The sequence below is a fragment of the Schistosoma haematobium genome, chromosome 1 (genome assembly GCF_000699445.3).
Source record: "Schistosoma haematobium chromosome 1, whole genome shotgun sequence".
Taxonomy (NCBI): Eukaryota; Metazoa; Platyhelminthes; class Trematoda; order Strigeidida; family Schistosomatidae; genus Schistosoma; species Schistosoma haematobium.
In genome coordinates, this window is record NC_067196.1 from 34,673,826 (window position 1) to 34,689,040 (window position 15,215).

Consider the following 15,215-nt stretch of genomic DNA (forward strand, 5'->3'; position numbering starts at 1 on the left):
GACTCGACTAGTAGTGTTCGAGTAAAGAGCCTTTACAAGGTTTATGTACTTCTGGGGTACGCCTTTCAATGACAGACACTGCCACAGAATCTCGCGGTCTACCGAGTCAAATGCTGCTTTTAAGTCGAGGAAGACCATTGTCGGACGCCGATAAGTATGCCTGTGTTCTAGAATCTGACGAATGGTGAATATGTGGTCGATGCAGCCACGACCAGGTCTGAAGCCAGCTAGGTTCTCTCGTGTTTGCAGTTCACGAGTCTTAGTTAGGCGTCTGATAATCATCCAGGCTAGTATTTTAGATATATTAGTTAAACTAATCCCTCTGTGGTTGTCACAGGATGATTTTGACCCTTTCTTATATATTGGGACGATAAGTGATTGTGACCAGTTAGATGGGATAACGTCTAACTCCCAGATCTTAGATAAAATATTAGTCAACCTAATCGCTAAAATTGGACCACCATCCTTAAAGACCTCTGGAGCCAATCCATCTGGACCAGCTGCCCTTCCTTGTTTCAGATTAACTATAGCCTTTTGAACTTCTGCTAGAGTTGAGGGACCTACTTCAATGTTCCATTCACGCTGTCTGGGAATGGAGGGTAGTTGTAGAGTAGCTGAAGGCCAGTTGAACTGTTCTCTGAAATGCTCCGCCCATCATTCTAAACGTCTGGACTGGGAGCAGATGAGTGTATCGTCTTTTTCCGATATAATCTCACTTACACTTGACTTATTAATTCCAGTTTCTTTTATTAGTCTGTAAAGCTGTCTTGTGTTCCCTATAGCCGCCGCCTTTTCCATCTCTTTTGCTTTCGTTGCCCACCACTGCTCACGGTCGTTTATTAGACGGAAATCCGTGAGGTAAGATGAGGTGTGCATTTTTAGGGTCGACCTATTCTAAACCCACCCCTCCTTGTGGGAAGGCAGCATCGCTGTCATGCTGGTTGTCTGAAGGAAACACCTTACTGCTGTCACACCTCTGTACAGTCAGCAGTACGACTTCACCTTCGGACCTTGGGTTTGTTGCTTTTAGTCTTACCGCTCTTCAACCGACCTGTCTGACATGGTAGGACCTTGAGGAACGGTTGTTCCAGCCAGTATAGCTCGGTTGCTTCATCACGATAGGCAAGCCCGACCACCATGTCAAGGTAGCAACAACGGTCGAAACATTTCGGACTGGCAACAGTAATTATTCGCTTTCCTTTAAAGTTGTAATTTATACATAAACTGGACATTTATAGCCATTATTACAATACACTGGGGTTGTGCAGTAATGATAAGATAAGCTCACGATCTTCTACATGCAATACCATCACTAAGAAAAATCCTTAGTGAAGAGAATACATGTGTTTAGATAAATTGTAGACAACTGATGATTTAAACTTGTAACTAGAATCGGCTAGCATAAATGAAGTTGATTACCGCAACTTTATACGTATATAATAAATGCAAGAGAATAAATACTAAGATTATTACCTTAAGAAAATTTTTAACTCGTTCTGGTTCATAACAATTGCTTTCGCGACAAATACGTTCAACTTCTTTGACTTGTCCGGTTTTACAGGCAGCTTGAATATATTTAAAATGAACTTCAGGTTCTTGACTAAAATTAACAATAGAACCCAAAAAATAAAACAAGCCTTCAAATGATTTGAATGATTCGAAAATTTCGATAAGCGCATTTGTCCCCAACTGTTCGTGATACTTAGTAGCAATCTGGACACAGACGTGGAGATTTTGTCTAATGTTTGCCTGTAGCATAGCTCTCAAACACTCCAACGAATCATCGACAGAAAGTGAGCCAAAATAATTGACAAGCCACTATAAAATTTGTAAGAAAGAAACAAAAAGACTAGAAACATTCCGGATGAAAATAAGGCAAGTGAATGCTGACACCACATTTAAATACAAAAATTGGTTTAATACTTCTATAGACCAAAGAGAGAATCACTTAAACTTTCACATACATCTGGAGGAATGATGAAATAAACTATACATCAGTAAAAATTGACAAAATAGCTCAAACGATTGTCTTCTAAAATCAATAACAATCACTGTATATTTACCATTCGGAAATGTTTACCGGGTAGTTCCAGGTCTTAATATGACACTATGGTGATAAGAAAATTGTTGGTAAACGATGGCAAGTACAAGAGAGGGCCACAAAGTGACGTAAGCTGCACTCTAGTCCGTCGCGTGAATTCCGTATGATGCTGACGATTCTCTTAGTATGGAAGAAGGTTCCCTATGGTTTTCCTATCAGCAATGTAAAATTCTTTTTTATGATCAAGGAAGATGATGTACAGTGGTGGCTTTTATTCAATGGATTGTTCATCGATGGTCCGTAATGTCATGGTTTTTTTTACACGACCGATGCTTACGGAATCCGAACTGTTGATCTTGAATTTGGGCGTCTGCTGAGTTTGTCATCCGGTTCAGCGACACTCTGTTGAGAACTTTTCCCTGGTACTGACATTATGGTGTACCTCTGTAGTTCTCATATTTTCTCATACCTTTCTTTGGTATTTTGATTTGATATCCTTCTTCCCAATCTGTCGGCATTTGTTCCTCCTCTCAAATCTTCCTGAATGGATCGTATAGCATATTTGCAGTTACTTCTATACCTAACTTCAGTGCTTCAGCTGGTAGTTTGTCAGGTCCTGATGCTTTTCCTCTCTTGATTTATCTGATGACCCGTCATCCTGATTTATTCGGTCGTTGGTGGAGTGACGACTATAGGAATATATGTGAGTGCTGCTTCAATGTCCGATGGATTCAATGGAGCTGTCCAATTCAAGAGTTTTTCAAGGTGTTTTACCCATTTGTTCCTCTGTACTTGAATCTCAGTGGTTAGCTTCCCTTCTTTGTCCTTGACTGGCCCCTCTTGTTTACTATATTTCCCTGCTAGTTTCTTCGTTATGTCATATAGTTGTCTCATATTTTGATCTCTTGCATTTTTTCCGCTGTCGTCTCAAAATGTTCCATGTATCCCCACTTGTCAGCTTTAATGTTCCTCTCCACTAGCTTGTTTGCTTTAGTGTAACCAGCTTGTACCTTGACTTTCTCTGTTTTTGTTCGGCAGTTGTTAATTTCTGTCTTCTTGTTCATTCTTTCTTGAATAATGTCCAGTGTCTCGACAGAGATCCATTCTTAATTATAGTGATACTTGAGGTCCAGTAGCTCCTGTCACTTTAGAGTTACTGCTTCTTTGATCCGTTTCTTGTTGTTCTGTATGAGGCTTGGAACCTGGTGTTGAGAGCTATCTTGAATTCCTTGAGTTTGTCAGTATCTCGAAGGAAGGCCGTATTGAACCTTTGTAATTGTTTTCTCCAGTCGTCCAGTGTTCCTTCAGCCTTATTTTCATCCTAACAACCACCAGGTAGTGATCTCAAGCTGTGTCAACTCCTTTCTCTTTTCCTACGTCTTCGATTGTCCTTCTCATTTTTTTAGTGATGCAAATCTGATCAATCTGGTTCTTTGTAGTGTGACTCGGTAAGAGCTACGTAACTTTGTGCATGGATTTGTGGAAGAATATTGTGCCACCAATTAAAATTCTGTTGAATGAACATAAATTTGAAAACCTGTCATCATTCTTGTTCCTTTCTCCCGGTTAGTTCAGGTCGTCTCATGATATCTTCATTTGCGATGTTGTCCATTCCGAATTTGGCGTTTAGGTCTTCCATTAGGATGGTCAGATTCTTTCCTGGCCACTTTGCTATGATCGATTGCAGCCTCTCATAGAACTGATCTTTATTGCCGTCATTGTTATCTTTGGTTGGCTCATCTCAATGGATAACATTCAATATGATTCTCTACTTTGTTTTGAAAGATGCTTTGATGATCCTGGATTCATGAGATTCCCATCCAACAAGCGCATTTCGTACTTCTGTGGACAGCATCAGAACCACTCCATGAGTGTGTGGAGTATTTTCGTCTTTGTGACCTGAGTACAGCGGCATCTCTTATGAATCTATCCTCTCCTGTTAGGCTCCACTTCACTGATTCCGAGCACCACTAAGTTGTATCTCCTCATTTCCGTAGCTATTTGACTGGTTCTCGCGGTATCACACATTATCCGGACATTCCATGTACCTATATTAATTGTTGCTTTGGGGCATCGGCCTTGTGACTTCGGAAGAATCTCGACTTACACCATGAGGCATCATAATTCTTTTTTCAACTCGGAGGGCAGAGTTTAAATGATTCAGTTTTCTTAATTTGGTTAGCGTTTTTTGACAAGGTTTTTTTCTATGGGATGGGGTGGTTGATTTCATGCCCAACACTCCTCTTTTACTCGGGTTTGGTACCGGCAGTACCCAAGCTACAGGTGGAGTTCCCCAGAAACGTTGTGAATTCGAATTCCTAAAGATGTATAATAGAAAGATAAATAAAGCATCGAGTGTTATAGAACAAATTTTAAGGACTGTTGTAGTGTGTGTGATTCAGGTGATTGCGATTCTTCAACACTACCGTAGAACACTTCTGAACATACAACTATATTTTTTGTTGGTTACATACCAGGCCAAAGTCTGAGTTCAGGAAATGGGTTGTTCCATTTATACTGTATCATTAGGATGGGAATTAATTTACTCAAATAGAGAGAATAGCGTGTCTACAAGAAATTCTTGAATGACAGTCTCCTGAAAACTAAGGTCCTTCACTCGGATTGTGTAACATTTTGAGGTACAATTGACGGGTGGAAATACGATAATTATCTTCCACTTTGTTGCTTAGAGTGGTCAGAAGACTGCATTTTGTCAGCGTCTTCACCAAGTAAAACTACGTCATCAGCATATTCTAAGTCAACAAGTGAACCTCCCGGTAGAAGTTCAGCCCCTGGAAATTTAGACGAGGAAAGTGTTATCTCTAAAAGTACGTCGACGACAAAGTTGAACAAGAATGGAGAGTGGGCAGTCCTGACGAACACCACTTGAGGTAATCAATTCTGGTGACAGTTCGCCATAAGCTCTCACTTGACCAGTTGTGTTCGAGCAGAGAGTCTTTACAAGGTTAATGTACTTCTTTGGTACTCCTTTCAGTGACAAACATTGCCATAGAACCTCACGATCAACAGAGTCGAATGCTGCCTTAAGGTCGAGAAATACTACGATTGTGGGACGTCTGAACGTGTGTCTGTGTTCTAGAACCTGAAGTAGTGTGAATATCTGGTCTATACAACTACGTCCAGGTCGAAAACTAGTCTACCAACTAGTAGTGCGCAAATACAATGTGTGGAAGTAAAATTAGTCACTGTAAGTCTAAAAGACATTGACATTTATGTTAGAAAATCATATAATCACGAACATTTAGATATCTACCATTTGCCTAGTAACTGTTACAAAGAACACAAAAAATTCTTCACAGTGTATATCATAAATAAAGGAAATTATATCCAATGAATTAAGGAAGTGATTCGTGAGCTTGAGAGGAATTTATACTCAATTCAATATGCTTATGAACTGGAGAAACTGCTGAACTAACCCTGATACTGTGGTAATGGGAATCACAATGCGAGATTATAATTTATTACGGTATTTTCATCTAACTCATAAAAGTATACAATATTGTTAACAACATTGTATCATTTTAACACTCGTATATAAAAGAGGCAATAAAATTCAATGAAGACATGGAGAGGAAATATAGTCGTACTGGTTTCATTTTAATCTGTCAGAAAATAAAGCACTGTAAATGAAATTAATATCCTTGGCTTGAATTAATGCTGTCGCGACCACATATCGATGAATAAACATAATTTCGTGTTGTACAGATAATGAAAGAACAGTCCGAATATTCAGGTACAACTTTTCTGTTATCCAAAATCAGTTCGGCAAGATGATTTTTTTATCAATATGTAGGAATATATTAAAATTAGCATCTCATAACCTTCACAATTCATCAACAGAACGAAACTGCACACCAGATAACTTACATTGAGAATATTTTAAAAATGGCTATGGGCACTCGTGACCTAAATACAGTACAATAAAAGCTTCCAAATCATCTTTATAGTTGGAAAACCTGGAAATATGTTATTTTCTCTAAACTATCTTATTCAAAACGTTTGCCGTCTGGACACAGGCATCTAAAAAGCTATTTGAGTCCATAAGTATATAGTTTAGGCCTAGTTATCATTGAACTGAGCAAAGCAGTTTGAAGAAAATACATATATACCACACTGATTTTCAAGGCTATTTAAATTCAGGACACGTACAACAAATTAAGATTACAAATAAATGTACTTACCTCATGATTTAATAAATGTGTACTTACGACAGCCCGTTTGATGTCGTAAAGATCAGTATAGTGTTCCAAAGCCCGCTGCAACAACCCCGCTTTCTCACACAACTGAGCAATAGCTGCCCGATCATAATGCGAAAACATTTGGTTGCCCAAAATTGCATCTGCAACCTGAAGGGTATCAAGACCGGTTACCATATAGAACATATTTTCCGAACGAGTAAAAAGAAATTCTACATATCCATAAAGATAATCGAATAGTGCAATAGCCAATGCAGGTTTATTACTTCATTTATACCTTTATTTATTAGATTTAGAATAACTAGGGTCATTAGTATTACAAAATACTAACATTCAACACGGTCAATTGAAACATATAAACAAAATCATGAATTACATACAATAAGCATTTCGTGTCTGGTCATCACAGTTATGTGATGATTTGCATAGAGCTCGTATGTTCATTAACATAATTATCAAATTCAACCGAATCTTTAGCTAAGATATGTACCTCTCATTTTGTTCTACATTTGTGTAATGACACAAACCCACAACACATTAATAAGGTTAGTTATAATGATATAAAACCGAAGATACTGTTCGACAACTAAAGACTTGTATATACCTAGTACTAACAGCATTAGTAGTAGTGGTCGTAGTAGAAAAGGTGTGGGGAAAAAACAAAAGGTATAAGGAGATTTGAGAACTAAAGGAAAAAAGTGAGTGTACCTGTTTCATTGAGGATGATTGTCCGTTATATCACTAAGTCTCAAATGATTGGTTACGATAGTCGTAAAGACACCAACCAGGTGGTCGGGTTATTATTGACTGAAGCTGATACGTTAGTCAAACATCTCTTTGTGATCGTCACAAGATTTTTGTCTTTTCTCATAAACCAGGACGATCAACGATCGACACCATTCAAATGGGGTCACGTTCAGTTCCTAGATTCTAGCTAAGATTTCGGTCAATCTAACTACTAAAACAGAACAGCCAACAACAGATATTTCCGGGGTTAATCCATTTGGCCCAGCTGCTCTCACCCGCTTTAGATTATCCATAGCATTCTTAACCTCATTAAGAGTTGAGGAACTTACATTATTTTCTCATTTGTGTTGCTCATAAAAGTAAATAATGGTCACATTTTTTATTTCGAAATAGCTTAACTAAGAACCGGATTTGTAATACCTGTTTCCTTGATAAGTTTGAATAGTTTTCTACTAATACCTATTTCCTCCGCCTTTCCTATATCTTGCTTTTGCAATCCACCACTGCTAACGATCACTGTGTAGGCTTTTTAGCAAACTATGTTTAAACTGACTCTGTTTTTAGTCGTGCCCGGAGCCAGACGAGGTGAGTTTCCGAGCATCAAACAGTTCACTAGACGCTAGCGAAATTCAATAATGGTTCCTAACCCTTTGGTTTAAGTTACTGGCAGATATTACTGCTGTTTGAATATCACGCCAAGCTATCTTGAAGTAGATGTGGCTTTCACGGTTGACTAACTGCTCTAGTTGTTCCTGATACATATTCTTGACTTCATCAAGTTGAGCTTTAAAGAACCTTTTTACTGTGGCTTTTCTGAGTTTAGCAAAACTCGGGCAAACACATACATTCACTCACATATGATCAGAATAAAGATATTCTGTGGAACGAGAGGTAGTCTTATAGTGAGCCTCTCTTTGCTGGAGTTACAAAAAGTCGATGTTTGAAAAGGTGAAAAACTGTTTCAAAACAAAAATGTGCCCATAATGACGTGACACACTGGCATCCTGTGTAGATACAAGATGACAATGTGACTAACATCAAACCAAATCTCGACATATACTAAACATGTAACTTACCTGAGGTGCTGACATTAGATTCATTTCTAATAGGCGAGTTTGGAGATGTCCCTCAGAAGGTCGATTATGTTTTAATGCATCCAGTAAGAATGATGTACATTGTTGCACCAAACCTTGATCCATAAACACATTTACAACTTGTTCTAAATCAACTAAAGGTTCTTGATCCTGAACCAACATTTGGGCAAACTGCAAACCTTGGTCTGGGTTGATACGAGTTAGGTTGCGTAACAGAAAAATATAATCTGGTGTGTAGCCGACCTTCTTTGCATAAACGATGATTTTCTGAAACTGGCCAGTTTCCGCAAAACACTGTACAACCTTTGGTGGGACATTGGCCCTTAGGTAGACGGACAAGGCTAATGTAGGGTCCGCCTGTAAAAATAATGAAAGTTAATAGCCATTATAAATGACTATAATATTATATCTACTTAGTGTGACAAGTGAAAATCTGATATGATTGGCAAGCAACCCTAAAGTAACTTAAATGAAATAAAAGTAACCTTGGTTCCTCATTTCCCCATAATTAATGGCGGGTTGGATGTATTATGTACACAAGTTACATACCCTTCCAGTTTACTTAAAAAAGGACCACCGTTTAGTCAACTTAGACTGTACTCCTCCACATCTTAAAAAATTTGAATTCATGAGAAAGGTGAGAATGAAGCTGAGAGCACACAATGTATTAAACACCTAAAAAAACATAGAAACGGTAGGAACATTATCATTATTATTGAGACATCTATTTTAAAAGGTATATTCGTATCAAGCTGTGGTACTGATAGCTTTTAGATAGAAGCCAGAATTTTCTATTATGAACCTCGTGATTCTCCTCCCAAATGATGAGTTAAGAACTATCGAAAGTGAAAACGTCACTACCTAGTTTTAGTAATTTTTTTCCAAACATTCAAACCCATATGCTGGTGGAATGTGATGACAAATTGAACCAAAATTATTTTTAAGAGCCGTAACCAGTGAAGACACTTGGGAATCTATCAACAACCAACTAGTAGGTGATAATTTTGTTTATGGATAACAATATAATTTTTCCAAAACTTTTTGCCGCAAGTTTTTGGTGCTCATGATTCAATTAACTACGCACAGTAATTTTTGGAATCACGGGTAAGTATTCAGAAAAAAAGGAAAATTACCTGCTTAACAAGATCGCCTAACTCCTCTGAACATTCTAATTTGTCCTCCTTCAACCACTTTTCCAACAACTGTTTCCTTTTCTGTTGTAAAACTGGTCTACAAACCTCCAGACTTTCGAACTTGTTAAGCTGACCTTGGTCAAGTAGAATTCCAAAATAATTCGACAGGGCCGATGCTACCGTTGGTGTAGTTGACATCTATAAGAATAAGAAACGGATTTTACATGCTAGACGAGCAAAATGAGATGAATTAAATCACGAATTACTTCGCAAAAACTAGTCCAAAATACGCTTAATTGTTACTGGTCAGTAATCGTTTTCGTGAAACGAAATAATAAACTGTATTTCCGAGCAATCTGGTGAATAAGGGGTAAAGTTAATCCATGGGTGCTGTAATCAAAAATCAATAGTCTAGAACCTTGACTTCCTTTAAACACAGATATGTAGCGTTAGAAATACCATAAATAACTAAGGATTAATGATGACAGTGAGGATCTTTTTACCCCTTGACTGGATGCACTGGCATTATTGGAGGGTGACGTCCGTCGCAAATATTTCATTATTATACGTAAGATATATTGTACCAAACTTTGCTTATTTTTTATTAAAAACCTACCTGTTGAAAACGTTGAATTGTCTGTGGAGTGCGCAAAATACCTTTAGGAGCATTAGCTGCTAACTTCGCAGCTTCTAGAAATTGACCGGATTGAAAAAGAGAATCGAATTTTTTGAAAAACAAATCTTCCGCACCAGGAAGATTGCATCTGGAAGCCATTTGGAGTGCAAGTGTAGGGTTTTCCAATGTAGTGGTTATGTAACTGATGATAGTATCTTCATCGATACTGACGGATAAAACCTAAAACAAGAGTATGACAAATGCTGATGTTCAAACTTTTGAACATACACTCCAGATAAATTCAAAGTAGACGGTGTTTATACGGCGAAAACTGCCAGAACAATATCTTTACACGAGTTATCAGAAAGGATAAGAAAATGCGTCGTGGAATTCAAAACGGACAGGTGTTATTCAATATTTAGGATCCAAATTAAGTACGAGACTGCTCATACCTAGGATGATTTAACAAAAACACCCGCTGAATGGCATCGCGTAATAAACATATAAGTGCTTTGTTAGTCCTTTGGTTCGATCTTTGGTAGGAACAATACATTGTCCCTTCTTTTCATCCACACGCAAATGATTCGATTTGTATGAGGGCTGAAATACTGCCCCGGCGCCCAATCCTACTCGTAAAGTGTGGGACATCAGTTACTGGTATAGATTATCGTACTGTCACAAATTCTAACCTCATAAATAGTCCGCATTACATGGGGACAAGTAGTCGGCTAACAGTCACCTGTTTTATTCAACCTTGGTATCAGTCAAGAGCCTGGTACCGAATTCGCTAGACAGAATATCAGACGTACCAAAGCATGTTTGAAGATAACATCCCTGAATAGTTTCAGTTATCTCCAAACTTCAACATTACATAATGTTATTACTAGAAGTGGCCAATCATTGGTAAACGATGGATTAACACAAGGAGCATGAAAAGCAGATCAATTTGGAGTTACAATTAAAGCATACATGACGAAGCAATTTATTGGAACACAAAGTCCATCATTTGTCCGTCATACGCACACTAGTTGGTGTATTGCACACCGACTACAAGTACACTAGAATCAAAGCCCAGAAATCTAATGACTTAGAGATGGGAACTCCGTACGGATGTTAAATGGGGAGACTTGTAAAGATTCGTATTTTCCCGTAGTTCATATTGAGAGCTGGAATCGGTCGATCATGGTCGATCAGTTATTCAGTCTTTTGCTACTATCCAGTAAAGAAGTATCGAGGTTAGAAGTGGTTAACATGCATAAGAATTTCAGTCTGTGCGGAAGACAATTGATATAGGAACTAGTATGCCTCAGACGATATTGGTATTGTAGATAATGGAGTGATAAGTGCTACGAACGTATTTACGTGTAATGTTTTGTCCGATATAAATGAGTCATTATTTATGGTGTAAGAAACGATATCTATCAATAATGACTCATACTGGTTGTCTAACGACAAACCGATATATAACAGCTAGTTAATTTACAGACAGTGCATTTACACATAAACGGAGTTAATAGATCTAACGCTATTCATTTGGATTGGTAGGCCTGAGTCGCTCACACACTGCAGATGAATATAAAAGGAAGATCTCTATGTTGAAATTCCAAAATTTTAGAGAGTAGCGTCAATCGAGTCAAATATCTAGCCATTGCTACAACACATTCACCAGCTAGTTAAGTCACTGGTTATAATGTAACCTGACAGAAATACTGAATAAACTATTTTACATAAGTACTCAGGACACCGACCACTGAAAAAATGGATTAATGTACACAAATTATTTCTAAACAGCAGTAATGTTAAAATAACAGGAAATACGTAGGGGGAAATGGAATTGAAACTTAACAAAACAAAAATGCCAGCGAGAAATCCTACCTGCCCTTTCTTATTAACGCCAATGATACCGGAAGTTGGTTCATAAGGAGCTGTTACGAAAATAGTCTCGCTGCTTATCCGATTCATATATATACATGATCCGCTTTCAATATCATAAAGGTGTAAGTACCCGCTTTTCGTTATCAAGTATATGATGCTGTACTTTGGCGAGGTCTAAAAGTGAAAAATGATGACGTCTTACATACCTGCATTGCAACAGGAAAGTCGGTCTGAGCTTCTGGTGGGAAGTAAACATCAATAGCTTTCTTAGTAAATGGTTGGTTCCCTGCAGGTGGTTGGCCAACTTCAATTATGTGTAATTTGCACGCTTGGGCATTTCGTGAGGCAAAGCAAAACAACGTGGTGGGACTGGTGTTCCCCTCAATTATGTAACGAGCAAATGCAGCGGCATGGCCCTCTATCGCTTGACTAACTTTGCGCTCCACGCTATACAATTGCATATACCCAACAACTCGGTTTTTTTCTGGATTTATTCCGATAAGCAACAACCACTTCTGACTTGGATCACAACGATAGCTTATGATGTGAGTAGACGTCAGAGACTGGTGACGATCAAACATCTTGACTGGATTTGAATCACCATCCATAGCCCAGTGATAAACGCTTGTGCCAGTTACGAGTGCAATGGTGTTCACGGATATCCACTTGCAAAATACGACATCTTCTGGCATGGTGTATGTCTTCATTTTGCTTTTCAGTTCGATGTTGAAAATTTGTAACAACTTCCCAGCTTTTAAAGCCATTACCTTGCTTACGGGGTTCATTATTATTGTATCGGCAGATATAGGACGACGAGTAGGATTCATTGGATCATTCATATCAATAATTACAACTTGTGACGTCTCACCTGTAGTTTCCCTGACACAAATAAACTTATCCGATTCCATAGTCAAAGTACTAAATCCTATGCTGATAGGCTGAATTCCAACATTAACTAACTATAACACATGAATGATAGTTTATAGCTTATTATAATACTAACCTGCAAATGTTCCTGAAATTTGATGGGCATCTGTGGAGAAGCCATAACACCTAATGATAAAAACTAGGTGAGACGGAGAAAGAAATGTAGACGCCAGTTATCAGATTGGAGCAGTTAAACAAACGACTTTATGTCGTTTACCATCTTGGCAGTCAGACAGAATAAATGTCAATCCCCTGTGATTATCTTAAACAAAATGGTTTTTACGCAAGTTGTGCTCAACGAAATGGAAGATAATTATCGTATTTCCACCCGTCAATTGTACCTCAAAATGTTACACAATCCGAGTGAAGGACCTTAGTTTTCAGGAGACTGTCATTCAAGAATTTCTTGTAGACACGCTATTCTCTCTATTTGAGTAAATTAATTCCCATCCTAATGATACAGTATAAATGGAACAACCCATTTCCTGAACTCAGACTTTGGCCTGGTATATAACCAACAAAAAAATATAGTTGTATGTTCAGAAGTGTTCTACGGTAGTGTTGAAGAATCGCAATCACCTGAATCACACACACTACAACAGTCCTTAAAATTTGTTCTATAACACTCGATGCTTTATTTATCTTTCTATTATACATCTTTAGGAATTTGAATTCACAACGTTTCTGGGGAACTCCACCTGTAGCTTGGGTACTGCCGGTACCAAACCCGAGTAAAAGAGGAGTGTTGGGCATGAAATCAACCACCCCATCCCATAGAAAAAAACCTTGTCAAAAAACGCTAACCAAATTAAGAAAACTGAATCATTTAAACTCTGCCCTCCGAGTTGAAAAAAGAATTATGATGCCTCATGGTGTAAGTCGAGATTCTTCCGAAGTCACAAGGCCGATGCCCCAAAGCAACAATTAATATAGGTACATGGAATGTCCGGATAATGTGTGATACCGCGAGAACCAGTCAAATAGCTACGGAAATGAGGAGATACAACTTAATGGTGCTCGGAATCAGTGAAGTAGAGCCTAACAGGAGAGGATAGATTCATAAGAGATGGCGCTGTACTCAGGTCACAAAGACGAAAATACTCCACACACTCATGGAGTGGTTCTGATGCTGTCCACAGAAGTACGAAATGCGCTTGTTGGATGGGAATCTCATGAATTCAGGATCATCAAAGCATCTTTCAAAACAAAGTAGAGAATCATATTGAATGTTATCCATTGAGATGAGCCAACCAAAGATAACAATGACGGCAATAAAGATCAGTTCTATGAGAGGCTGCAATCGATCATAGCGAAGTGGCCAGGAAAGAATCTGACCATCCTAATGGAAGACCTAAACGCCAAATTCGGAATGGACAACATCGCAAATGAAGATATCATGAGACGACCTGAACTAACCGGAAGAAAGGAACGAGAATGATGACAGGTTTTCAAATTTATGTTCATTCAACAAAATTTTAATTGGTGGCACAATATTCTCCCACAAATCCATGCACAAAGTTACGTAGCTCTTACCGAGTCACACTACAGAGAACCAGATTGATCAGATTTGCATCACTAAAAAATTAAGAATGACAATGGAAGACGTAGGAAAAGAGAAAGGAGTTGACACAGCTTGAGATCACTACCTGGTGGTTGTTAGGATGAAAATAAGGCTGAAGGAACACTGGACGACTGGAGAAAACAGAATTACAAAGGTTCAATACGGCCTTCCTTCGAGATACTGACAAACTCAAGGAATTCAAGATAGCTCTCAACATCAGGTTTCAAGCCTCATACAGAACAACAAGAAACGGATCAAAGAAGCAGTAACTCTAAAGTGACAGGAGCTACTGGACCTCAAGTGTCACTATAACTAAGAATGGATCTCTGTCGAGACACTGGACATTATTCAAGAAAGAATGAACAAGAAGACAGAAATTAACAACTGCCGAACAAAAACAGAGAAAGACAAGGTACAAGCTGGTTACACTGAAGCAAACAAGCTAGTGGAGAGGAACATTAAAGCTGACAAGTGAGGATACATGGAACATTTTGCGACTACAGCGGAAAAAATGCAAGAGATCAAAATATGAGACAACTATATGACATAACGAAGAAACTAGCAGGGAAATATAGTAAACAAGAGGGGCCAGTCAAGGACAAAGAAGGGAAGCCAACCACTGAGATTCAAGTACAGAGGAACAAATGGGTAAAACACCTTGAGAAACTCTTGAATTGGACAGCTCCATTGAATCCATCGGACATTGAAGCAGCACTCACATATATTCCTATAGTCGTCACTCCACCAACGACCGAATAAATCAGGATGACGGGTCATCAGATAAATCAAGAGAGGAAAAGCATCAGGACCTGACAAACTACCAGCTGAAGCACTGAAGTCAGGTATAGAAGTAACTGCAAATATGCTATACGATCCATTCAGGAAGATTTGAGAGGAGGAACAAATGCCGACAGATTGAGAAGAAGGATATCAAATCAAAATACCAAATAAAGGTCTGAGAAAATATGAGAACTACAGAGGTACACCATAATGTCAGTACCAGG

General features: G+C 38.4%; 1 protein-coding gene across 1 annotated transcript; it reads right to left on the bottom strand.

Annotated features, from left to right (window-relative positions):
* Nucleotides 1–590: 590 nt before the first annotated feature.
* MS3_00008401 (uncharacterized protein) lies at nt 591–12,875 on the bottom strand. The gene is made up of 6 exons (XM_051216745.1): nt 12,723–12,875; nt 11,930–12,682; nt 11,724–11,897; nt 9,849–10,088; nt 9,233–9,430; nt 591–8,456 (listed from the first exon to the last, which is right to left on the bottom strand). The coding sequence occupies exons 2-6, from the start codon at nt 12,629–12,631 to the stop codon at nt 8,043–8,045; spliced, it is 1,728 nt and encodes a 575-aa protein (XP_051073835.1). The 5' UTR covers nt 12,632–12,682; nt 12,723–12,875; the 3' UTR covers nt 591–8,042.
* Between the last annotated feature and the right edge of the window lie 2,340 nt (nt 12,876–15,215).

Coding starts and splice junctions, on each gene's coding strand:
- MS3_00008401 (XM_051216745.1), bottom strand. CDS start 12,631: ATGGAATCGGATAAGTTTATTTGTGTCAGGGAAACTACAGGTGAGACG. Junction 11,898..11,929: donor ACTTTCCTGTTGCAATGCAG/GTATGTAAGACG, acceptor TTTCACTTTTAG/ACCTCGCCAAAGTACAGCAT. Junction 9,431..9,848: donor CAATTCAACGTTTTCAACAG/GTAGGTTTTTAA, acceptor TTATTCTTATAG/ATGTCAACTACACCAACGGT.